This window comes from Anopheles coluzzii, chromosome X, assembly GCF_943734685.1.
Source record: "Anopheles coluzzii chromosome X, AcolN3, whole genome shotgun sequence".
Lineage (NCBI taxonomy): Eukaryota > Metazoa > Arthropoda > Insecta > Diptera > Culicidae > Anopheles > Anopheles coluzzii.
This window is the reverse complement of record NC_064669.1, coordinates 12,458,326-12,482,283: the sequence shown is the minus strand read 5'-3', so window position 1 is coordinate 12,482,283 and position 23,958 is coordinate 12,458,326. Positions and strand designations below refer to the sequence as shown.

The following is a 23,958-nucleotide window of genomic DNA, read 5'->3' as shown; positions in this document are numbered from 1 at the left end:
TAGGAATAGTCTGAAGTTGTCTGGAATTTTCTTGAGTCGTCCGGAGTCGTCTTGAGTAGTCCGGAGTCGGAGTCGTCCGGAGTCGGAGTCGTCTGGAGTTGTTCTGAGTCGTACAAAGTCTTCCGAAGTCGTCCTAAGTCGTCTGGAGTCGTCCTGAGTAGTCCGGAGTCGGAGTCGTCCGGAGTTGTTCTGAGTCGTACGAAGTCGTCCAGAGTCGGTCTGAATTGTCCAGAGTCGTCCGGAGTCGTTCTGAGTCGTTCGGAGTTGTCCTAAGTCGTCAAGACTCGAAGTCGTCCAGGTTATCGACAGTCGGTCTCCTAAATAAAGATCTGTATACGAAATGTACGTGCAACATGAAAGACAACAAATAAACACAACGAAATGAAATCACAAGCACAAGCACATTGCATCGGACGACTTCAATTGACTCCGAATGGCTCCAATTCCGGTCGACTATGGACAACTCCGAGCGATTCTGAACAACGCAAGACGACCCAGGACGACTCAGGACAACTCGAGACGACTCCGAATCCAAACGACTTCAGGCGACTCCGTACGACTCCAACTCCGCGCGGAACTAGTGGTTCCCATTTTGCCGGAGTCGGAATCAGGCTAACAATAGTCGAAGTCGGATCAGAGTCGTGGATGCGCTCCAGAGAGCACCTCGCAAGTCTAAACGCTAGTCATTAAGGGAGATATTAGATGTCTGTGCCTCACAAGCTGAACGCTTCTGTTGTACAACCCGGGACACAGTGGAGGAGATTGAACCGCTCATTTGACATCTTGATGAGCTTTTTCTTCTCGTTCCTTTTTCGCATGTTGATCGAATCGCCACCGATCGAGTCTCCTTCTTTTCAAAAGACTTCACAGCGTGGTTCTTGTACCGTCATCTTTCTTCTCTCCCCCACACGTAAGCCTAAACTACCCCTCTCTCCTCCTCTATTACTCTCCCTCTCTCTCTTTCACACTCTCTGTTACACCCTCTCTTTCTATCCCTCTTTGTATCTCTCTCGTTCGCGCGCGCATCATCCAAATCGATCAGTATTGTTGGCGCCTCGTATTTGCCATCTAGAGCTTGGAAGTTGGTTTTTTTTTTGGAGATTGATCTATCACACACTACCCCCTCCCCCTTTTCTCACTCTCTCTCTCTCTCGCTCCCTTTCTTTCTGCACCACAAGCCCTTCGTATGCACCCTTTCGTTGTGCGAATGCGAAACAAGATGCAACCGAGATGGCGGGAGCAGCGGCAGAGTGTGTGAGTTTGTTGGGAAGGACGTGCGGCGTTCTGCAATAAGCCAAGACGGTGTGTGTGTGTGTGCGTGTGTGTGTCTGCGGGTGTGTGTTTAGCTACCCGCGCGCTCCTAGCGCAACGGAAAGACCGGCTTCGAAAGAGTAGAAATACGGGCGTCCACTTTAGTAAGGCAATCATTTACCACTGTGCGGCGCCAGCGACTAACACACAGCTCGACAGACGAACAGACGGGCAAGGCGTGCCAATTAGTTCGATCTAACAGCGGCAAGAACGAGTTCTGACCTTTTTTTTGTTGTTGTTGTTGTTGTTGCTGTTGCTGTTTGTTTACGTTCGTGTCCTGCGATCCCGATAGTGGAAGCCCCTTCCAATCCCGCACGCAAGGGTAAGTTTAGGCTAAATAGGTCGTACGCCCGCAGTGGCAATCATGTACGCGCTACATTCGGAGATAAATCGACCGATTCCCGTTCCCGATCAAAGCACACACAAGAGCCGACAAGGTCTCCCCGCCAAGGTCTCCCCACCCCAACGTACCGGTGCTGCCGTGGTGAATTTGGCCGTGGTGAAATGCACAAAACTCGTCCGGCCATCGGCATTCGGCTGCCAAGATCGGGCGTTGCATTAGATTGGATGGAAGGGAGAGCTAGTTTTTCACGAGTGTCGGTGGGCTGCCGGTGGAAAAGCGCCATCGCTGTGTGTGCAGGTGAAGACAGCAAATGCCCCAAACACCCCACCGGGTGGGGTGTACGAAACCGTAATCAAGCCCTTGCCACTAATCGGGCGGTAGGCTTCGGCTTCGGGTTTTAGTATTTTCTTCATCGGTGTTTTTGTTGTTGTTGTTGTAGCACTTTCTGGCCACACACACACACACATACACACGAGAATCAAAGGTTTTGGGTGGTTGGGCTGCCCCCACTCCCTCCTCCAGGTGTTTGTTGGACCCCGTTGGGCTAGTAGTGTCGACGGTGCGTGCGTGTGGGGCTACCGGTGAAGGTCTTTCGGAAGGAGACTTCGGGCGTCGCAAAATACACCTCGGTGATAGCGAGCGAGAGCGACAGAGAGAGAGAGAGAGATAAAAAGAGGGGGAGGGAGAGAAAGAGAGAGAGGGAGAGAGAGACAGTGAAAGAGAGCGTGTGTTTGGCGCCCGATTCCGTCCATCACGTGGCTGGCGTGGGCTTCTTGGGGGGCACCCGAGCACGCGCAGAGCAAAACACCAGCCACCCGATCGAACCGTGATCATTTGAGTGTTTGGAGCTGTTAGAGTCACTTGCATCTGCGCAGTGTAGCGTCGCAGACACGGCTGCCATAGTACACCGCCCGATCGACGCAACCATCGCAATCCACGAGCCCCAGGGTAAACGCGTCCAGAGTGGCATTAGTTTGTTTGTTTGGAATTTTGCTGTGTGGAGTTTATTTGCTCAACTTTTTGCAACTTCACCATAACACTACGTTTTATCATCTAGTCACTCTCTCTCTCTTTGTCGGTCTAGAATATAATAATCTAATCCTTTTTTGTTCCTTCAACCTTTCCGCTTATTGCCCTCTACTTGCATGTGCTCCTGGGGGGAATTTGTTCCGGAATGTCCACCACAAAACAAAATCCCCAACAAAAAAAAAAAAAAACAACAACCTGTGCAGAAAGCCTCCGGAACAGGAATCAGCAATCAATCCAGCCGTACAGCAGCCACCAACAGCAGCTGATCGCGATGAAGCCGTTTCACAGCTGGAGCAGTGCGGTGACGATCCTCACCCTCGCCCTGTGCGCCGGTGTGGCGCTCGCCGCCCCGAACGTGCGCGTCAAGCGCGGCGACGAGGTGGAAGTCATCGCGGACGCCGAATCCGCCGTCAACCCGCTAGCGTCCCAGGTTAGTGCCACAATTCCTTGTCCGTTCTGGTCCACATGGCATGGTGATACAGATACACACACACATACATTTCACAATACACACACACACACACAAGCGTTGCTCATCCCTTGGTGGGATCCCTTGGGCAAAAAAAAGGAGAAGGAAATCCATCGTCAACCTTGTGGTGGTGCAATTTGGTCAATAGAAAAGTGTGTCTGTGTGTGCGCGTGTTTAAGTGCATCTGTACGTGTGCTGAAGGTGCGATAAGTTACATACATCGCATCATCTTCTCGCATTTGACCTCCCCTAACTAACCCCCTCCCCCACCGCTCGATTGCCTCATTGTTTATGCGTGGCCACACGGCACAGTGCAGCGCATCCTCGGCGCTGTGCTGTGGAGGTTTTCTCACGGCGCCTAACCTCAACCGGGAGCGCCATTGCTCAATGTCAGCTGTTTGCAGGGTTGCAGGGGGAGGGCGTTCTGCTCTATCATTGGATTGCCAGTGCCGGAGCTCCGAAGTTCTCCCTAACCTATCCCAACCATATGCCAGCGCAGCTGCTCCAAACTCCAAACTCCAGCAGAAACACGCTTGTGTTTGGGTTTGGGAGCGCGAAATTCTTGCACTGCTCAGGCAGCGCGCAGTTGCCTAATCTCCTTCCAGGCTGGCTCGAATGTGCGAGCGGGGGTTAGGTTTGGCTCCGTTTGCTCAATCAATGGCTGCCGCTGCAGGTCCGTTTTCGATCGGTCCCCTCCCCGCCTCTTTCAAACCGGTTCCTTTTTTATGCCATCAGCTGTGGCGGCCTCAAAGCATGGGTTTTGAGGGCGACTCGGCGGTCATAGGCAGCCTAGCCTGCGTGACTTACGTCTTTGGCGCGGTATCGGTATGGGTAGAAACGGATTCCGCATTGATCGGCTGCGGCTGGGTGAGACTTTGAATTTCGTTATTAAAATAGCAAATAATAGCAAATTGGCAATTGGAGAGCTATTGGCAACGGAATAGTCCTTGTTCGCAGTACGCAGAAAAACGAGTTGGCGAGTCCTGTACCCTTGCTACCAAGCGTACACTTGCATGTGAAGCAATCGGTGCAATTGCATTGCTGCCCAATTGGCCCCCCGTGTGGCACATATTGATTTCAGCATTTTTCATTTCTTTTTTGCATAAACCAACCCCATGCACACCCGCAATACCCCTGCAGCATGTGCTCCAGCACGGCTAGAACACGGTCGCGGCCTCCCTTCCCCAGCGCATTTTTCAAGTTTGCGTTGCGTTTGCGCCTTTTCCTTTGCTTTGGCGCTTCCACGTTGGTTGCAATATTCGCGCAGCTCCTTTTGCTTTCCAGCCTCTCGTGCACTACGGGCGGATCGAGTTCTTTGGGTGTGTACCACTCAATGCACTGTAGCAAGCGGCGAAGGCAACGAGCAAGCAAGCAAGCAAGCAGGCAAGCAAAAAAGAAAACCTTGCACACCCAAATGCAACGCAACGCCGTGTGGCGAGCTGTGAATGGAAAAAAAGCGATTATTTCGCTATCCGAACACACATACACACATGAGGTCACTACAAAACGCCGTGTGTGTGTGTGTGTGTGCTCCGAAGGCAAAAAAACATAAAATCGACCCATGCATTCATTAGAATGTTGCTGTAATAATGCTCCTTGCGGTCGTCGCCTTTTCCCTGCCACCCAATGGAGTTGTCTTTCTTTCTCATTACCCCCCCCCCCCCCCCATTGCCTTATTGGCCGTGTCGAACAGGTTTTGGATTTGCAAAACTGTTGCATCGATCATACGACACCTTCCACATACACACACACACACCCACTGGCTCACTCACAGCAAGCAACGAGGCTCAAGACACCCACTGCTGGCTCGAACCACCAGCGGAAAGTGAAGCGAAAAGGCGCCGTTTGCCCAGTTGGAGGCTGTGAAAGTAACAGAACCGAAACGGGACCGCTATGCACCGCTTTCGTGACCGATTTGCCTGTTCGCGGTTCCTTTCGGAGTAGCGTATCGGCTCAACACAGCTTCCACGGGGCGAGGAGTGGGGAATTTGGGGTTGCGTCGCGTTCGTCATTAATCAGCACCCTCCAAAAATGGAGGACAAAAAAAAAAAATCCCCCCACAACAACGAAGAACCAGTATGTTAACCCTGAAAAGAAGCACGTGAAAGTGAAATGAAACCGTAACCCATAGGCCCACAAAAAAAAGGGGAAAAAAAAACTGCACGCCACGCGTGAGCGCGCCCATTGCATAATGTGAAGCGAGCACGACGTTTTATCTTAAAGTTGGGCGTCTTGCTCGCTTTTTTTCTCTGCTCTCTCTCTCTCTCTCTCTCTCTCTCTCTCTCCTCTTTTTGCGGACCACTTTTCGTGTGCGCTATTCGGCTCGAGGTGAGCAAGACATTGCTCAGATCTGTTACAAGAGCAGCAGCAGCAGCAGTGACAGACGATTGCGAAAACACCTGTTCCACGAAAACACGGCAGAGCATCCCGAACGCACGCGCGTTTGTGTCTGTGTGTGTGTGTGTGTAGGGGAAAGTATGCTTCCTGCGTTAGTTGAAGGTCACACTTGGAACGGAGAGGGGGGAAATGGGGATTCAGGTCGGCCAATGAACTCGATCGCAGTGCGTTTTGCGTAACCTGGACGGTCTTCGTTAGCTTCTGCGATGCAAGCGATGAACCCGAGAAGCGATCTGATAAGCGAGGCTAGGCTTTCCTTCTGGATCACTGGGTCGCTTTTGGGCGCCATGGTCACAACGACACGACCCAGCACCTTACATCAGCGTGGCCGCGCTGCCGGATTGCTTCATGTCGCTCGTGGTCGGTGGACAACAGCTCTCTTCAGCCACCTGGGCAACTCTTCCGTTTGGATTGGCGCAGACAGTTTTCGTGCACAGCTTGCTAAGTGTACCCTGTAGCCATCAACAAAAAAAAGCAGCCATAAATTTCCTTTCCCCCTTTGCGCGTGTGTAGTACAGAGTGCGATGGTTTACCTCCGTGCAATACCGTGCTGTACCAGAAGTGATGTAAAAGGATCCGACGTAAGCGGACTCAAGCCGGCACAAAAGCGCCGTGCTGGTTGGAGCGGCTCTGTCGGCCAGTTACCGTCCAACACATCGTCGCCACTTGGCCGCACGTGTACTTCAGTTCTGGAAGGGGGGGAAAAACCACTTCAAAAACAAAAAAAAAAAACAGCATCCGCTAGAAGGGTGACATCATAAATGGAATGATTTAGTCATTTTCTGGAGCCTATCAAAATGCGCTTTGATTTTGCGAAAGGAAGCGAGGGGGAAAGGCCAACCAAAAAACATTGTTGCGTCATACACAGACTGTTCTTCCACTTATCAAACATTGCCAAACGAATGGTGAAGAAGCAACACGCTTGCAGATCGTTTATCACACATTTATAGATCTCTCCAGCCAGCTGATGACAACAAAACACCTCCAATTATCTCATTAGGCAGTCGCACACACACACACACACACCCAAGCATCCGCACGAGGGTGCTCGAAACAGGTTTGCTGTTGGGCAAAACTAAAAGCCCCCGACACCGATGCGCATCCCAGACTGTTCGCTCCTCCCTTTCGCTTTCGGTGTGTGAAATCGAGCGCTGCGGTCAGCGTATACAACAACCGGGCCTGACGTAACGGCCCGAGTAACGGGTGCCCCAAATCCGTGCGATGCCGTAACGGAATCGGCGTGCGTGTGGATCTTCTTCGTCTACCGCGGCCGATCCTCGATCACACTTCCTCATGCTTCGCACACTCACGTACACGCACAAGCTCGTTCGCGCGCTCTCTCTCTCTCTCTCTCTCTCTCTCTCTCTCTCTCTCTCTCTCTTCCTGCGTTCGTCGCCATCTTCGTTACACTTTTGCACGTGCTTTCTCCTTGAGCTGTTTTTCCTTTGTGTGATGTTTATTTTTGTGTCGGACAAGCGGTGCCAAGCTGACCTAATTGGGTGCGCTTCACTCTCACTCTTCGCTCACTCTTCGCTCGCGCTGAAGGGATTGCGTTACGTGGGCCGTGCTTGTGCCGAGTGTTACTGCATACTTTGCACTTTCACGCGCGCCCATCTGCTTCCCGAATACTTGCGCCCTATTCCATTTGGTGCAGTTTCTCGCTTGCTGTTTTTATTGTGCGTGTGTTGTTTTTACGCATTTCACCGCTCGCTGCTTCGACGCTATTGACGCTACAGGTGTTGCGTGCGGGTAGTTCACTAATACTGTACCACTTAGCTTAGTATACCGCTCGTGAGAGAGCGCATGCACTCAGGTGTGCACTCATTTTCATCATTGCAGTTTCTACACTCTTCGCTCGCTCCTTCCTGTGTGTGGTGGCGCTTCGCAACACACCTTTTTACTGCTCGCTTCGTCCTCTCGCCTTATACGCAATGTTTGTTTCTTCCTTTCTTTTTTTTTCGTTTCTCTTCGCTTTCTCCCGGCCTCTTCCATACAGGATGCGGTAGCCATCGGCGACGACCTTGACCGTGACAAGCGCAAAGTTCCCGACCCGAAGTACGAGACCAAGAACGCCATCCTAGGATTCGTGTTTGGAGTGAGTACATGCATTAGCTGAAATACCTCTCATTAGTAGCTTCACAACTCCTGGTTCCCTCTTTCCCGCTCAGTTTTTTTGTTGTTGTTTTTGTTACTAATCATCAGTTTGTAGCTCTGTGGGTAGTGCAGGCACTGGTTTCTAATGGTGGTTGGTGTCTTTAATTTATATCCTTTAACCACACGGAGATGCTGTACGCTGACAATTGTAACACGTATGCCCCTATACTGTCTACATTCCCTCGACTGCAACAAACAACCTCTCTGGTACTGTAAAGGCTCCCCAACCAAGCGCTACATCCGATTACGGGCGCTGAGCTTTGCTTCCTGGCAAAGCGAGCCTCTATTTTAATTCCTAGTAGTTACAAAACTGGTACGCAACCGACACTAGACAAGAAAAGACACCAGCTGGCCTTCAAGCGGTCAGTATCGCTAACCAGAATGCAACGGTGGTGGCGAGCAACGACGCCAAATGGTGGAACATTGGGCAGATGCAGGAAAACCCTTACATGTGCCTGGTCCACATTCCAGTTTGACGAGATTTTGCAGCACCAAATCCATGCCCCTCTCCCCGCTCCAGCCTTCTGTATCGGCCTATCTATTTATCTTAGTCTCACTCCTTTTCCCCTTGTTGTTTTGCTGCTCAACAAACAGAGGGTTTATTTAATGAGTGGTTTGTGTGTGTGTTTTTTTTTTTATTAATGCAACCGTTAGAACGCTCTATTTCTTTGTAAACGCGCTGTACGTTTCACTTTCTATTTCGCCACACTGTACGTATGCGCCGTATACACCAGGGACGACCTTCGCTAGCGTTTAGTAACTGTTGGGCTTCGTACACTCGCGACACGCATCGAAAGACTGCAAGCGACGAACCCGCTGATTGATTAATGAATCATTCATGGATTAATGAAGGCAAAGTGGAGCAGCAAAGATTCAAATTTTCACAAAAAAAGAAACCTTAACAATACAAGCTCACCTACAGATAAACGCAACCCACAACAAACATTAGAGTCATTGAAGTGTCAGGCTGCAAGCAAGCTTCGCTAATCGACGGAGGTTGCCGTTTTCATTTTTGTTGTTCATTTCATTTGGTCACCAACCGGCTAAGGCTTACCCGTCCCTCCCTCCCTCTTTAGTCATTATTCCCATTAGCACATTAGAAACCGCCCATGGCTGGGTCGTGCGGCCACGCTCGGAAACTGTCTCAGTCGGTCAGTAAGCTGTGCGTGATTTTTCGGTTAAGGCCGTTAAGTTGAGCTCCCCGTTTGGCCCGGGTAGGTTGCAACTGACCGTAGGACGGGCAGGATGAAAGTAGTTGACCCCAGCTTAGTAACCGCATTTGAGAGCTCAGTTTTTTTTTTCTTTTTTTTTGTGTCAACGCTACTCGAAGATTAGATACGGACGGTCGGTGTGGTTGTTTTGAGAAATCGAGCGCATTCAATTTTCAAGTTCAACGAGATTTTAAACTGTAAACAAAAAAGAAACACGTACCTATGTAGGCTCCATTATGTAAAGGTTCCATTGCAAGACAATAGGTTTTTGGACGCTGGAAAGCTGTAACAAAACAAACTTGGACTGTTGCTGGATACTGATACTGAATACGACCATCACACGCTGCGCCCCTTAACTCATCCGTCAGCCTTGAGGGGCTGTAAAACAGACTCCTTTTTTACCCATTCCCATTTCCCTATGCACTTCTAAATGTACATCTTACTATTTTCCATGGCTTGGTGTACAGAAGCATCTCCAAAGGTACTGGGCAGACACTGTATCTCAGATTCGTAGGCCGATCAAGTTCACCCAATAGTTCCTTCCTCTGAGGGCACTTCGTTTCGTACGAAATTCCATTTGGCCAGACTACAATTGAATCTCTTTATAGTCAAAGTTGTCGGTTTTATTTTGATATTTTGTGCCACTCTTCCTATTCCTTCTGTAAACGACGAAACTTCACGATACCGTGTCTGTCTCGTTCCTGGTGTACATTTTAAACTGGTGACAAGGTTTGATGTCGCTTCCTCTCTCTTTCTTTCTTTCTACCCGTTTGCTACCACTAATAACATATCTCCCGTCCACCCCGTATCTTACCTTCACCTCTCCACCTGCTCTGCTGGAATGCGCCATCCCGTCAATCAAAATGCGTGCAACACCACCAACCAAACCAAAACCCGAACCCGAAAAAAAACAAAACGAAACAAAACGAAAATCGAGTAGAAAATCAACTCGTTCATCGACGCGAAGACGCGCTTCATTGACAAGCTGGACCACGCGAACATTGAGAAGAACAAGCAGCACCACATCGAGCCGCCGAAGCCGGTGCCCGACTTCCAGTCGCTGATCTCGTCCGTCATCACGCCGAAGGTGCAGTTCATCACGTCCAAGATCGGTTCGCTCAGCGGCAGCTTCCTGGGCGGCTCGTCCGGCGGCCACGGCAGCGACGACGACCATCACGGCAACGGCGGCGGTGGCGGTGCGCCCCAGCTCGGCAACATCGTCTCGTCGCTGCTGAAGCTGTCCGGGCCGATCCTGTCCGGTTCGTCCGGCTCGCAGCACGGTGGCTCCAATACGGTTTCGCTAGGCGATCACGACGATGACGAGTAGGCGCCCCGTCGTTGCGCCCAGGAGCTCCACCGGTCTGCGAGGAGGTGTCCCGGCTAGGCCCGGTCGTGTCGTGGTGACCGCTAGCGGTGCCCACGACGAGAAGCGATAACGGGCTGGGCGTCCCGATTAAAACACTCATTACTGCAAACGGGGCAACCGGGACGCTTGCGAACACAAGCTGTTCAGATATTCGCAGACACACATTCATTCATCCCCTTGATTGCTCATTCATTCACAAACACACACACACACATACATACACATACGTTGAACGTAACGTATGTTAGGATATCGGAATTGATGCTTTTATTTAATTTGATCGCCAAATGCAACAGGAACGGCTGTTGTTGTTTTGTTTTGTTTGTTAGCAAAGCCGGCATGAAGCTTAGCAAAAGGAGTCAAGAGGAGGAGATTAAAAAAAATCGAAGAGGGATCAGAAACGGGATTTAAAAACATAATGCATTCTTCATACTTCTACTCACATCTGTTGTCTTTCTATCCACTTTCTTTTACACTGTCTATGAATTCTCTCTCTCTCTCTCTCTCTCTCTCTCTCTCTCTCTCTTACTACTCTGTTCTTTCGCCACTAACAAAACAGCTTTTACTTTCTTCGCCCTATCCCATTGTTGACATTAGTTATTCGTGGTTATTAGTTTTTATAGCCTGGTTATTATTCAAAGTTATTCAAATTCTACTGACTTTGCTACTGAATTGTTTTGCGAGAAAAGATCGAGAGAAATACAGAAAGAGAGAAAAAGTGCTAGAAACATCAATAGTAACAAGGGAATTAATTGTAGTTTGAGGTTAGGAACATGCGCATCATCCTCCCATAGGTACAGTCCAGATCCAGTGCTGTGCATAAGCATAACAGTGGTGTGTCCGGAAAATAATTACAGTTTGTTTTAAGATAAGCCCATAATCTTTACATTTGCAAAGCAAGCTTTTGCAGCTCATCAAGCCTCACACATTCACACACACACACACACAGACGCAACATATACATGCAGGAATCATTTTCCATCCCGTTTGTTTGAGCTTAAGATGGTAAGGCGTCTTTTTACTGACGCAACGAAAAGTGTCATTTGAGCCAATCACTGGTGTAAGCACTGGAAATCGCAATTGTGCAGTTGTTTGTATTTTTCGTTTTTTTTTTTTTTGTAATCGGTTCCTTCAAAACAGTTCCTTCCCTTCTACTGCCTACGAAGAGAGTGCCGCTGTAGGTAGAATAAATGCGGCTTTTGATTTGTAGTACGGTAGCGTCTAAACACACTAAATGCTCGTTCCCAGCGTAAGGTTCGTCGCTTGTGGGGCACAATGGGTGAAAGAGCGCTTGTATTTCTTACTCTCTATTTAAAACGATTGGTTGTGGTAGGGTTTCTAGGCAAGCAAACGAAAATGAACAAAAAAAAAAAAAAAAACAAAAAAAAAAAAACAAAAGTAAGATGCAAGAGAGTGAAGCAAGAAGGAGCAAGCCTAAAGCAAACAATAGTTAAGCACAAAACACATGCAACTAGTACGCTAGCGAAAAATAGAACTACCAACGAATCTTCGAGGCACAGTGCAGAAGAACTCCAGCTCAGTCAGTCACCATTTTACAAAAAACCAACATCGAAAGTAACCATACGTACGGGCTCTAGTATGTCTCATTTTCTTCTATGTGTAAATAATGGATTAATAAAATGCAAATCTTATTCACAAATCTACCCTGTACCCTGTGTGTTGATTCACTGATTTTTGGTTGTTGCTCTTCGTTTCCCTTTCATCCGTGCCGAAGCGGTAATCTGGGTTTGTTTGTTGAGGTATGGAACCGGAAAAGGCGCATGAAGTCTGTAATTAGTGTAATTATTTGGCAGTATTGGGTTGTAATTCTACGAACGAGGGGAAAGTAACGAAGCAAAAATGTATGCAAGCGTTCTGCAAACAAATAAACATTATCGGCGTACAGTAACACTAACACTCACATCACCATGTCGCATGTCGTATGTTTGTTTGCTGGTACAGGGAAACTGATTCGATTATCACTCGCGCACTCCGTGCACCGTCTGCGATCTAGACGATTAATTTGTCTCGTTTCTGTTCTGGTCCCGCGCAGGCTAGCAAGCAGTCAGCCCAGGCGGTCAAAGACGCCATCCACCCGACCAAGGCCCCGGTCTCGGTAACGACGGACGATACGCCCGACTTCGATCGGCAGAAGGTGTCCCTCCAGGTGCCGGATGAGCTGTTCGGCAGCTCGTTTACCCTGGTGACGAACATATCGGGGCGCATCGGCGATCTCATCATGGTAGGGAAGGCGGATTTACATTCAAGATTATGCGTTAAATAGAAACACACACACCAAACAACTAATTTTGCGCAATTTTTGCGCTACCCTCTTCACAGAGCACGGCACGCCGGGCGGGCGAATTTTTCTGGGTGTTCCAGCCCCTGTTCGGCAAGCACCTCACGATCGAGATCCCGACGACGACGACGACCACGACAACGCCGCGTACGACCACGACGACCCGGGCCGCTCGCACCACCACGCCCGATACCGCCCTCGTGCTCGACCTGCTGTCCAGCGCAACCGACACGAACGACATCTGAAGCTAGGCGGCCACGGGTTGTACAGTTTCCTATTACACTCACTCAGTTATTTATTACGAAAAGACGAGTACGATTATGACCTGTTTTCATTCACGACAACGAAACAAAAACACACATGGTGAAGATTATTATTACAGAAATCTAGCTACCTTTTTTTGTATAGCAAAAGTTTAGTTAGGTAATGGATATGGTTTATGAGCACCCGGTGGAAAGTGTTAAGCAGTAAAGCGAGCAATAAAGGCTTCACACCAGCAGTCAGGCGGTAGAGTTGAATGGCTAGCAAGAAAGAAACCCCATTTCCTCGTTTCTTTCGACGCGTAGACCTTTTCCGCCTAAAAGTATGCAATCCGCGGTACAATGTTTGAAAAGCTTTTCCAGCCACCAGACCACCAGAAGAGTGGAAGCAGGGTGTTATTCAATCCTCAATGCCGCCTTCAAGATCCCCAGATCCTATTCTGCAGACTTGCGCCCCTTGCTACAAATTTCGTCGGTAGATACCAAGCTGGGTTTTTGGTGGCAAATCGACACCCAATCAAATGTTTACTCTTCGGAAGATCCTCCAGAAGTGTCAAGAGCGCCAGATTAGTGACGGGTAATGTTGACAAAAATCTGTAGTTGATTTCGAACCAACTCCGATAGTTTCGGAACGAACTCTGGAAGGTAGGTCCACACAGTAATATCCGTTTCGAAATCGTCTAGAGTCGCCCGGAGCTGTCCGGAATCGGTTGATGTCGGGGTCGTCCGAAGTCGTTCCATGTCGGTCTTCCAAACAAAGGTCTGTGTACGAAATGCACACGCAAAGTGGATGCTCATTGATCTGGATGGCTCCAGTTGATTTCGTACGACTACAGACGACTCCGAATGAATCCGATTCCTGTCGACTCCATCCGACTACGGATGACTCTGACTCCGAACGACTCCTGGCTCCGAACGAGTCGATCGGAGTGACTCCAATTTCGGAAAACTCCAACTTCGAAAGCCTCCGGTCGACGTCGGACGACTTCGGACAACTCCAGACGACTCTGAACGACTTCGGACGACTCCGACTCCAGGCAGAACTAGAGGTTCCAATTTTGCTGGAGTCGAATCGAAATCGTGCGTGCACTCCAGAACCCTATGCACTACCTATTTATCGACGTCAAGGCGGCCTACGACACCACAGACCGATGTCCGAATTGACTCTCATGTCTACTCCTCAACATCACCCTGGAAGGTGTCATTCGAAGCGCGGGGCTAGTAAAGGAGTTATTGGTTATATTGGGACGGTTGTTACTTCGGACAACGACATCAGAAACTAAATCCGGAAACCCATTATGCAGGGGAATTATGCATACTACATGCTCCAGCGAGTGCTGAGATCCAGTAGGCTTCGAGCCCGCATGAAATGTGACATATATCGCAAATTGATTCGCCCGGTGGTCCTCTATGGACACGAGTCCTGGACCATCCGAGCGGAGGATGCAAACTAGTGTTGGCCGTTCCGGTCCGAACCTAGTAAAAAAGTTCCGTTCTTTATGAAGGCCGTTCCGTTCCGATCCTTTATACAAAATCGTTCCGTTCCGTTCATTCCGTTCTTTCCGTTCATTCCGTTCCGTTCCGTTCATTCCGTTCATTCCGTTCCGTTCCGTTCATTTCGTTCTTTCCGTTCATTCCGTTCTTTCCGTTCATTCCGTTCTTTCCGTTCATTCCGTTCTTTCCGTTCATTCCGTTCCGTTCAATTCGTTCTTTCCGTTCGCTCCGTTCCGTTCCGGTCTGTGCCGCTTCAATATTGTTAGCAAGGTGCTATCGTTCGTGCGTTTCGTTCTTTGAAAAAACCGGCTTTGTCCGGCTGTTGCTTGCTGCATGCAAGATAACTGTTCACTCTTTCTCGCACACGGTATGTGTTGCTTGTGCACTCTCCCATGCTCACAGGAATATTCATCGCACTTCGTCGCAGTATCGTTTATAAAAATCGTGATAAGCGAAACCAAAAATGGTGTTGCATTTGGTTTTATGGTGCAATTTGTAACATCTATTATACTTTTTGTGATAATTTAGCTTGTTTTAACTAGACAAATAACTATTATAAAATTTAAATCTGTAGTCATATGGCAGAACGGGTTGGAAAAGATGTATTATAATATGCGAGTATGAACAACGAATAATAAAATGTATTTATTTCTTATGCCACGATATCCACTTGATTTTGGCACTCGGCATGATTCCAATATTTGGCCATTCGATTCGAAGCATTCTGTTCCATTCGACAACCGTTTGAGTGCCGTGATCTTGTAAACGATTTGTGTGGAAAACTATTTGTTTTAAATAGTAAGTGAAATTGAAATAATTAGTCAATCTCGTGATACAATCGTCAACTCGTAGCACTCAATAACATCGGCATGGGTAAAAGCCTCGAATGGATCGTGCCCTATATATATGCTGGGATGATTATCCTGCTATGGGCATTAGATAAGTTACTGATAGCCAAGCCTATTAGTGGTACAGGAAGGCTTTGACCGAAAATGGTCGTCGTATGTAAAAATTTAAAAAAATTCTAGATAATAAATGCATGCTTTATATTAGCACAGCTGGTACAGCTTACTGGGCATAGGTTGAACCCATCTAGATTTGGTGTCAGATATGATTTCAGATTGAAGAAACGCCTTTTCATATCTTGGAATGAGTAACAACTCGCCCCCCCCCCCCCCCCCCCGGATGACAGTTTGGCTTCTAAGCTTTGGGTCGGTTCTTTTGCACCCCAGGTTCACGTTCCGTTCTTTTTGAAAAATGAACTAGTTCCGTTCCGTTCCTTTTTTTTAACCAAATTCCCAACACTAATGCAAACGCTCTGGGCGTGTTTGAGCGACGCATCCTCCGGACCATGTTTGGCGATGTGTTCGAGCATGGAGCGTGGAGGAGAAGGTTGAACCACGAGCTTGCTGAGCTGTACGGCGAACCGAGCATCCTGACGGTGGCGAAGGCTGGCAGGATACAATGGCTGGGACATGTCATGAGAATGACGGACTCATACCCCACCAAGAAGGTGTTCGACAGCGATCCCCAGTTCGGCATAAGGCGCAAGGGAGCACAGCGAACTCGATGGCTGGACCAGGTGAAGCGAGACCTGTCGAAGATCGGGTATCTACATTGATCGCAGGCTGCAGCCAGGGACCAAGCATCCAGCAGAATGATGGTTGATCGGGCCATGTCACGAAATCGTGCTTTACCGTGAGCAGGTCAATAGCAGGTGAAAGAGCGAGAGTGAGAGAGAGAGAGCGAGAGTGAGAGAGAGAGAGAGAGAGAGAGAGAGAGAGAGAGACCGCAATCTCTCCTGCACCTCAAACGCCACTCAATTTTCCTTCATGATTGTAACCGAGATGCTTTTATAGGGTAACCTTGACCTGCTTTTCATGTGATTTTAGTTTTTGTTTTCAAGCTGTCCCAAAATATGTATTTAATTAGCGGAAGCAAATCATCAGTGCGTAGGACGCCATCGATCGACCGCTAATGATGGTCGCACACGAGTAGCTGCTTGTTTACTACTGCCCTCCCCCCTACTGCCGTTTACGCAGGATTTAGGCACTCTCTCACGCACAAATTAAAAAGTGGCGTCCATGAACACTACCTGCATGATTTTTTCTTCTCCCTAGCAACTAATTAACTACCTTAAAAGCAAAAACTAAATGTCATAAGTATCAGACATACACACACATACAATTTAGTACGTGCATCGCACGCAGTCGGGCGTTAAAGTGCGTTCAAAAGTGCGTGTCCAATACCATCCCAAATTGAGCGATTCGTCACAGAAGCAAATCAATCAACCAAGGGAGGGAGGGGTGTTACCAAAATCCTGCTTTAGAGCGCTTGAAAGCTCACTTAAATGTGAGTGTGTGAAAAATTGGTCCTTCGCCCAATTCCATCTACCCTAACTACATGGTCAGTGATCATATCGCTTCTAACGTTTCACACTCGTCACTATTCAATAGATTGTGCGCCGCACTCCGAAATTGCATTACAAACATTTTATCTCGTTAATTTCGCCCGGTTACAGGGTTGTGTAAGATAGTTTCACTTTTTTCATGCATATTCTTCTTAGAACTTCTACAAAACTTTCAATGCAGTTCAGTTAGCTTTCGATTGACATATAGTTTGTGTTGATATGTCAAGGCAATCACTAATTAGAAAATCAAACCGTTGGTGTCAATTTTACTGTGCACTCCGTGTAGGCGTTAGAATTCATGAACCTGGCCCTAGAATTGATGCTAATCCCTAACCACTTATCGCAGCTCCTGACACCGTATTGGGAATTGACTCCGATTCCATACTGGGCCTGGAATATATCTTGACCTTTTACCTGTAATGAAACTGCTCCAAAAAACCAGTTCTGGTATTAATCCCCTACCAGAGTTTTCACTGATCCCATACCGATCTTGGGACTGATTCCAAACTCATGTCAATTCTGGAATTTTACAGAATTCATACTGGTGCTGGAACTGATTCTAATCCCAGACAGTTGTTTGAATTATTCATAAACCTACTTTGGCCCTGGAATTGATCCTGACACCATACCGCGCCTGGAATTGATCTTGACCTTGTATCTGTCCTTGCACTGATCTCAAAGCCGTACCGATCCGGGAACTGATTCCAAACCTGATCAAATCCTGATCCCATTCAAATATTGTAACATATACCTACCGGTTCTGAAACTTATCCTAAACCAATACTGGTCCTTAAGATTGCACATTGGACCTGAAACAGATCCCGACTCCATTCCGGGCCCTGCTCCCTGTTATAATTCGGGAAATGAATACCACCTGATTTTGTGTCAGTCATCCAGTTATTTTCTTATCCTTTTTTGCATCGGGGGATCCTGAAAATTCGGACGACTCAACAATATGCCCATCCTGGGTTTAAGCCTCGTATGGACCGTCGCCCTCAGCAAGCATTGACCGGCTGCGTGGTACTTAATAAGCCAAAATCGAAATCCTGTATAGACCACCATGACACGTTACCCCGAAAAGAAGGTTATTTGTATCAGTTGCTTTTTTGTTTGAATGTTGCCACGACGGTTTCGCACATCCGGATCGACAGTGGCGGCCACCTAAAGTAGGGCATTTATCTTCTGACTTTGAGGCTTCCTGGACAATTCCTCGGAGCACTTATTGGAAAAAGTTACTCACACACCCTAGATGACATCTTTCAGTTATGCTTCAGCCCAAAAATAGGCCAATCGATGGACCATTTTCGACAAACCGACAAGCGTTCGTCGGTTAGATTGAATTCTGACTGTAATTTGTATCGCTCTTTCCTTTGTTCTAAAAACACTCAAAACCAAGTCGGCGTTGCGTTTTCTATCGCCAAAGCGATTTGTTTGGATGTAAACTAAGCAAAAAGCATCCGCTGGAAAGAAACTCTGACCAGCCTTTACTAGAATTGTATTACAGAGATAGCATAAAGTACAGCAACAACAACCAACAAGTCTCGTATAACTCTAACCAAGGTGGAATGCGCATAACGATTACGCTCGGCTACCACTTCTGGTCCACTTCAAAGCAGGCGACCTCGACACTGTACCGTTCTCCTCCGCTCAGAATTATGCACCTGTGTCGCTTTATTACTGCACTCTCGGGTAGATGCTGTGTGCGTTAGAACAGCCGCTGCCGGCCAATCGGATTCTGAGTTCTACCGCTACATTCTACAGTCGACTTTCATCCTCCGGGGCGTGTGGGTCTTCGTGGGGAAAGAAAATGCAGCCTAGGTACAGTGTCTTGGCGTCCGCGACCTTAGCGGCGTGGTATCTCACCGTGTGGCAGGCGTGCGTGTGCGGCAAATCCTTAGTAGCGCCGTCGGAGCTAAACTCCCTCGGTGCAGGATCCCGGCAGGATCCCGCAGGCAACAGTGTGCTGGCAAGTGCGACGGAATCGTTCACCACGGAGAGGGAGGACATTGCAACGAACGCCCCAACGACGACTACTATCAGCGCGTCCGGTAACGAGGTGCCGTACGATGACATACCCACCTTCAACCGCAAGCAGGTGTCGTTGGATCTGCCGGGTGATTTGTTTTCCTCCACCGCCAATCTAACGCTCAGCTTGCGTAACTTTATCGCCGATTTAATAACGGTAAGCCGCGTTGGAGCGTGTTGCCCTTTCGCCTTTACGAACCCAACAGCTCATGCTGTCCACTCTCCCTCTCTTTCTCTCTTTCTCTCTGTTCTCTCGTCTCAATTCACCACCATCAGCGTACCTCGGTGCGTATTGCGCAGGTGGTACGGTTCTTTCAGCCCCTGTTCGGATACCATCTGATGATTGACATCCCGAAGGAGCTGGATGTTTAACGCGGTGTGCCGCACTCCACCGCACCCAAGACAGCCAAAACCGGGCCGCCACGTGAACGGTGAATGCGGCAGTAATAATTTATTAAGCCTGGCTCTGTGTATCCTGGTTGTGTTGTAATTAGTCTAGAATTAAATAATTTATCGCTCTCTCTCTCTTGCACTCTTTTGCGTAAATCACTCGCTCGCACTTATTGCGCTCCGTCGCAGGGCCGATCCAGCTCATCCGATACAGCTCCGAAAGCGCGTCAGCATCCTTTCGGTTCAGTCTACTCCCGACGGGCTGGGTGTCGGTATTTGAATGAACAAATGGCGACCCGCAATCGGTTGAAAGAGCTGCATAAACCGGGCGGTCCGTATAGCCGTGTTCTGCGAAGCGTAAGCAAAGCAAAAAAAAAACGGGAAAAGTATCAGCCACTGGGTGATTCACCAGTCAAGCCATCTGGTGCAATTACCGTGATGAAGTCGCCGAACAGCTTGGCCGCCGCCAGCACAAAGTTGGTCGCATTGCCAAACAGCTTCCCCGGCAGCTGGAGCATGATCGTCCCGTCCGGGTTGAACTGCGGCACCTCGTCGTCCTCCTGCCGCGAGCTTCTGTCCGCCCGCGGCTTTATCTGCGGCCCGGCGCTTGTCGTCGGTGGCGCAGGTGTGGTCGTTGTCGTGGTGCTGGTGGTCGTGGTGGTTGTAGTCGCTGTAGCGGCCAGCATCCGGCGAGCGAACGCCGGATTGCGGGCGTTTCTTAGCTGCTCCAGCAGATCCAGGACGGCGTTAGCGGCGGCCCACTCCTCCGGTCGGTACTTGCGCTTCGCCCGGTACACGTCCTCGCCGACCGCTTCCTGTGGGTGTGAAGAAGCAAAGCATCATCAGGTGCTGGATTTGCTAGCGTGGCTCAGTATCCGGGAGAGCTGTGAAGGTGATAACGCTTGCGTAAGTAAAACAACAACAAAAAACCCCCCAAGTTTTGACCCTTGCTGGCCGGAGAAAGCCCACGCATTCTTCGCCCCACCGGCTGCTGGGCTTCCTAAGGCACACTTTAATGTGTGCTTTGTTTAACCATCCACTCACACCGTGCCGTACTGCGCGCTGGACACCAACTACAACGCCAAAATTGGACATTACCGTGCAAAGATAATCGTCGCAATTGTCGTACCGGACGTTACTTTGCGACATGTAGATTTCGTTTGATAATAATGGCCCGGTCGCGTGTTCCCTGCTATCACGGCTAGCGCTTTCCTCTACCGGTTGGTCATTCCATCCACGCCGGCACACGCAACAAACGATACATTCATCCACCAGCCGCCGGTTGTCCCTTTTTTCGCTTGTGTCCGTGACATGCGTGGCCTCCCAAAAACGCAAAAGACAAACCATTCAAGCAGGTTGTGCTTTTTTGTATTATTTATCTTATTCTCCTGAGACATCTGCGTGGTGTCTTAACCCTGTCATCCCTCGTCCCGCATACCCGCATCGGTGGTGTACGAGGGTGTGCTTGTTTTTTTTTTTTGCTGGTCCCCGATTTCTTCTTTCCTTTGATTGATAGCAACGACCGTGGACCGTGTTCCGATGACGAATGTCCATTACCAAACTCCAGCGACCCGTGATCGTCGCGGCATGGTTTGAATGGTTGTCCGTCTTGAGGGCGTCCGCGGTTGTACGCTCATCTCCTTTTTCCTCCTTTCGGTTGCGTTTCGCTAGCTCACTTTCGTTTGTGCGCCTGGTGTGTATGTTTTGGGAAGGAATTAATTTTTACTTTTTCACCACTTCAACGCGCCACGCTGCCTCAATTGGCCACTGTTTTTTTTTGTTTTAACAGAAATTCGCCGTTAGTCATGCGTGCAAGCGTACGTAACGATTGCGGCCTGCTGCGGTCCCAGTGCGGCCCATCCTGAGCGGCTGGTGGTGCGAGTGAAGGTGGAAAGAATGCGTTGCGTCACACACACACACAGGAAAGCGAACTGTTAGGATATTAAAATATGCACACCCATCATCGTGCAGCATTATTGAGAACTCAAAAACAAATAGTTGAAGGGTAGGCCACGCTTCTTCCAACACAATCAGTCCATTTCTGTTGCATCAGGTTCGTGGCTTAGCCGATGATCACGCAGAAGTCTTCGTAATTTGTAGTACGAATTTGGAGGTCTGTTTTTAACGCAGAACATTATCTTCACAATCAACTCCAACGCTGGACGCTTCTTGCTGATCGGTTGATGATGTGTTTGGAGCAGTTGACGGTGGAGCAGGTTTGGGAAATTTGATTGATAGTTGCATGATCACTTCACCCGTCTTCACACTTCCACTCACCTTCCACTGGACTGGATCTAGCGAGCCGTTAACCTCCTCCACCGGTGCGGACGGTATCGGTGCCGCCCGCACTGGAGATACCACACCAGCAAGCCCACACCACAGCGCGACACACCAAACCGACACGGTTATGCTCCATGCTGCCATGCCCGTTCCTGCTCATACGCTTCCTAACGTGAGGAAAGTGCTCTGCTTCTTCAGGGTGTCTGTTCTCATACTCCACCTCAACAACACTATCGCACCATAAACACACACACACACACACACGCACACACAGTCACTAACAGATCCGCTATCAGCTTGGTAGATGTCCGCGCAATGAGGCTGCAGCCTGTTCCTGCTGGCTGTCCTTCCGGTTCATTGAGCAACGTACGCGCCGCTTCGGGAGGATGGATGCGCACGATGCGCCACGCTCAACCATTCGCCCACAAATGTGTGCCGGCCGCGCACACACCACCAGCAACAGCGTGTTTCTTCCTTCTCATCCGCTCGTATAGCTCGCCTGTACCGCGTTTGTGTGCCCGGTTTTGTGTCTTTCGCCTTCTTTCGCTCGAGTTTCGTCACTTTCTCGCTCTCTCTCTCTCTCTACCCTCGCTTTGGAGGTTTTGGTACTTCTTGTGCGTGTTGTTAAAGGGTAGACAACAGACAGCAGACGCCCGAGAGGGGACCGACGTTACAGGTTGGGAGAAAACAACGGCACAAACAAACGGGCCCCCGGTCTGGTGGGGTCATGTTTGTAGTTTTATTGATTTTTGGGGTGCTTTCTTCTAGTTTTGGAGGTGCCTCGCTAACAATGAATGAGTCTTCGTCTCGGCTTTGTGTGCGGTCTTGGTAGTCTTCTTTGCTGTTTTAGATGTTTGGCTGGAACTATTCCAGAACCATCCGAAGCCGATCAGACATTCCAAAACGTCCCGTATCAGGCTTTGCTGGTCTTAAAAAAGAAACCTCAATAAAACGCCCGCTGGCACACTTGGACAGAACCTCAGCGCCCGTTGCATCCTACATAAAGAATTAAAAAACCTGTAGTCGTACCATCAGTTTCCAAGACATTTAACCCTCCCCCTTCCGCTCAGGTGGAATTGTATTGCTGGGCGTGTTCCAAGTGCCTGTTGATGAGTTGTCAGCGTGGCATTAAACATATCCGGAGCGGACTGAAATGAGGCCGCCCGGGGGTTTTTGGTGTGTCCTTTGCCCTTTGTGTGCAAACGACCTGATCCTCCTTGACATGCTCTCTCTCTCTCTCTCTCTCTCTCTCTCTCTCTCTCTCTTGTAACGCAACTGAGCAGATCCTGACACTGGTCGGGATGGTGACCCGACACAGTTCGCTTGTCGCGCACTTGCATCAGCGCGCGCTACCATTGCACCGAAACCCCAACTGATAAGGGTTCGGCGTGTCTAGAGGGGGCAAAACGCGCGAAGCGGCAACGGAGAAAGCTATGCCGCGGGCCGCACAAAAACACGTGCAATTTCTATTGGTTATCTCACCCACGGTGCGCATGGGAACGTAACGCGCAAGACGGCGCACGCGAGCGCCTCGGTGAGATCGTGTAATCGAAATGCGCGCACCTCGCATGCGCCACCAAAAGCCAACGGAACGGCCTAGCAAACATGCCCCGGTTCGACATGTTTGCACTATCGGTTTCGGTTCGCAGCGGCAGAGAGTTTGCAAAAAAAAAAAGACAAAAAACACACAATTTCCGAACGCATTTTTGGAGCGGCAAAGAATGCCGGATCGGACCACTCCATCGGCAAAACCCAGAGTCTCCATTTTAGGATCCTCGCTGCTGGGGTCTGTTTGACAGGCTTCCTTCCCTTCAATCTGCCCCTCTTAGAGCCCCAATGTATACACTCGCCGGCAGGTTCCGTGTCTATGCAAATACGAAAACGTTTGTGCGGCACGGCTGTGAAAACTTCACTTTCATTGGCTTTTAGTTTTCTCCTTCCCCTACCACCCCCCTTTCTTTTTCTGATTGAACCTGATTTCCCGCCATTAGAGGTGGGGGCGAATGAAAGCGTTGCACAAGCTTGAGAACGCTCACTTTCAGTGGCAACACCGTGGGTACCCACCCACGGTAAAAGTGAAGAATGAATTCGCTGCGCGCATACAGTAAGCTAAATTGCAATCACGCAAAGAAAAGCCCTTCGTTCGCGTTGGTGCTTCCCGGTGCGGGAGGCAAGTGGGTGGCCGGCATGGGTATTATGAGTTGCACAATGCACACACAGACACACACACACACACACGCACACATTCACACATACAAGCTTCAGCATTACGGCATTCGCGGCGTCGGCTCTAACGCTGCTCCAGCAGCTCTCGCAGCAACCCGCAGACAAATCGACGCTTCGAACACCCATCCATTAGCCGTTTCTTCTCCGGCCGGGTCAAACGAATCTGTCATTAACGCCGATGTATTGAAGGGTCACGGTATCACCAGGCCCGAAAATGAAACGTTGTCGCGTAATGCTTCCTCCCTGTGCGAATGGTTTCGATTTCAGCCCCATTGATCACGATTTTCCATTACG

General features: G+C 49.2%; 3 protein-coding genes across 4 annotated transcripts; 2 read left to right on the top strand and 1 right to left on the bottom strand.

Annotated features, from left to right (window-relative positions):
• The first annotated feature begins 1,404 nt into the window (after positions 1-1,404).
• On the top strand, positions 1,405-13,078 carry LOC120953827 (uncharacterized). Of its 2 annotated transcripts, XM_040374120.2 has the most exons (5): positions 1,405-2,602; positions 2,887-3,113; positions 7,546-7,644; positions 12,334-12,522; positions 12,621-13,078. In XM_040374120.2, the coding sequence occupies exons 2-5, from the start codon at positions 2,955-2,957 to the stop codon at positions 12,822-12,824; spliced, it is 651 nt and encodes a 216-aa protein (XP_040230054.1). In that variant the 5' UTR covers positions 1,405-2,602; positions 2,887-2,954; the 3' UTR covers positions 12,825-13,078. The 2 variants fall into 2 exon arrangements, with proteins under 2 accessions (XP_040230054.1, XP_040230078.1); XM_040374144.2 differs by lacking the exons at positions 12,334-12,522; positions 12,621-13,078 and adding an exon at positions 9,855-11,944 and having other exon boundaries at positions 2,122-2,602.
• A 5,336-nt stretch (positions 13,079-18,414) lies between these two features.
• Positions 18,415-19,140, top strand: LOC120953854 (uncharacterized). Its single transcript, XM_040374171.2, has 2 exons — positions 18,415-18,925; positions 19,045-19,140. The coding sequence occupies exons 1-2, from the start codon at positions 18,437-18,439 to the stop codon at positions 19,138-19,140; spliced, it is 585 nt and encodes a 194-aa protein (XP_040230105.2). The 5' UTR covers positions 18,415-18,436.
• LOC120953848 (uncharacterized) lies at positions 19,130-21,979 on the bottom strand. The gene is made up of 3 exons (XM_040374158.2): positions 21,436-21,979; positions 19,593-19,973; positions 19,130-19,506 (listed from the first exon to the last, which is right to left on the bottom strand). Exons 1-3 carry the CDS (start codon positions 21,580-21,582, stop codon positions 19,402-19,404), a joined length of 633 nt encoding a protein of 210 aa, XP_040230092.2. The 5' UTR covers positions 21,583-21,979; the 3' UTR covers positions 19,130-19,401.
• Between the last annotated feature and the right edge of the window lie 1,979 nt (positions 21,980-23,958).

What these genes read in the sequence shown, in the direction of transcription:
- LOC120953848 (XM_040374158.2), bottom strand. Translation starts at nt 21,582, where the DNA reads ATGGCAGCATGGAGCATAACCGTGTCGGTTTGGTGTGTCGCGCTGTGG. An exon ending in TAGATCCAGTCCAGTGGAAG is followed by an intron (nt 19,974 to 21,435) that starts GTGAGTGGAAGT and finishes TCACACCCACAG; the next exon opens with GAAGCGGTCGGCGAGGACGT. An exon ending in TGTTCGGCGACTTCATCACG is followed by an intron (nt 19,507 to 19,592) that starts GTAATTGCACCA and finishes TACGCTTCGCAG; the next exon opens with AACACGGCTATACGGACCGC.
- LOC120953854 (XM_040374171.2), top strand. Translation starts at nt 18,437, where the DNA reads ATGCTGTGTGCGTTAGAACAGCCGCTGCCGGCCAATCGGATTCTGAGT. An exon ending in TTATCGCCGATTTAATAACG is followed by an intron (nt 18,926 to 19,044) that starts GTAAGCCGCGTT and finishes CACCACCATCAG; the next exon opens with CGTACCTCGGTGCGTATTGC.
- LOC120953827 (XM_040374120.2), top strand. Translation starts at nt 2,955, where the DNA reads ATGAAGCCGTTTCACAGCTGGAGCAGTGCGGTGACGATCCTCACCCTC. An exon ending in TCCTAGGATTCGTGTTTGGA is followed by an intron (nt 7,645 to 12,333) that starts GTGAGTACATGC and finishes GGTCCCGCGCAG; the next exon opens with GCTAGCAAGCAGTCAGCCCA. An exon ending in GCATCGGCGATCTCATCATG is followed by an intron (nt 12,523 to 12,620) that starts GTAGGGAAGGCG and finishes CCCTCTTCACAG; the next exon opens with AGCACGGCACGCCGGGCGGG.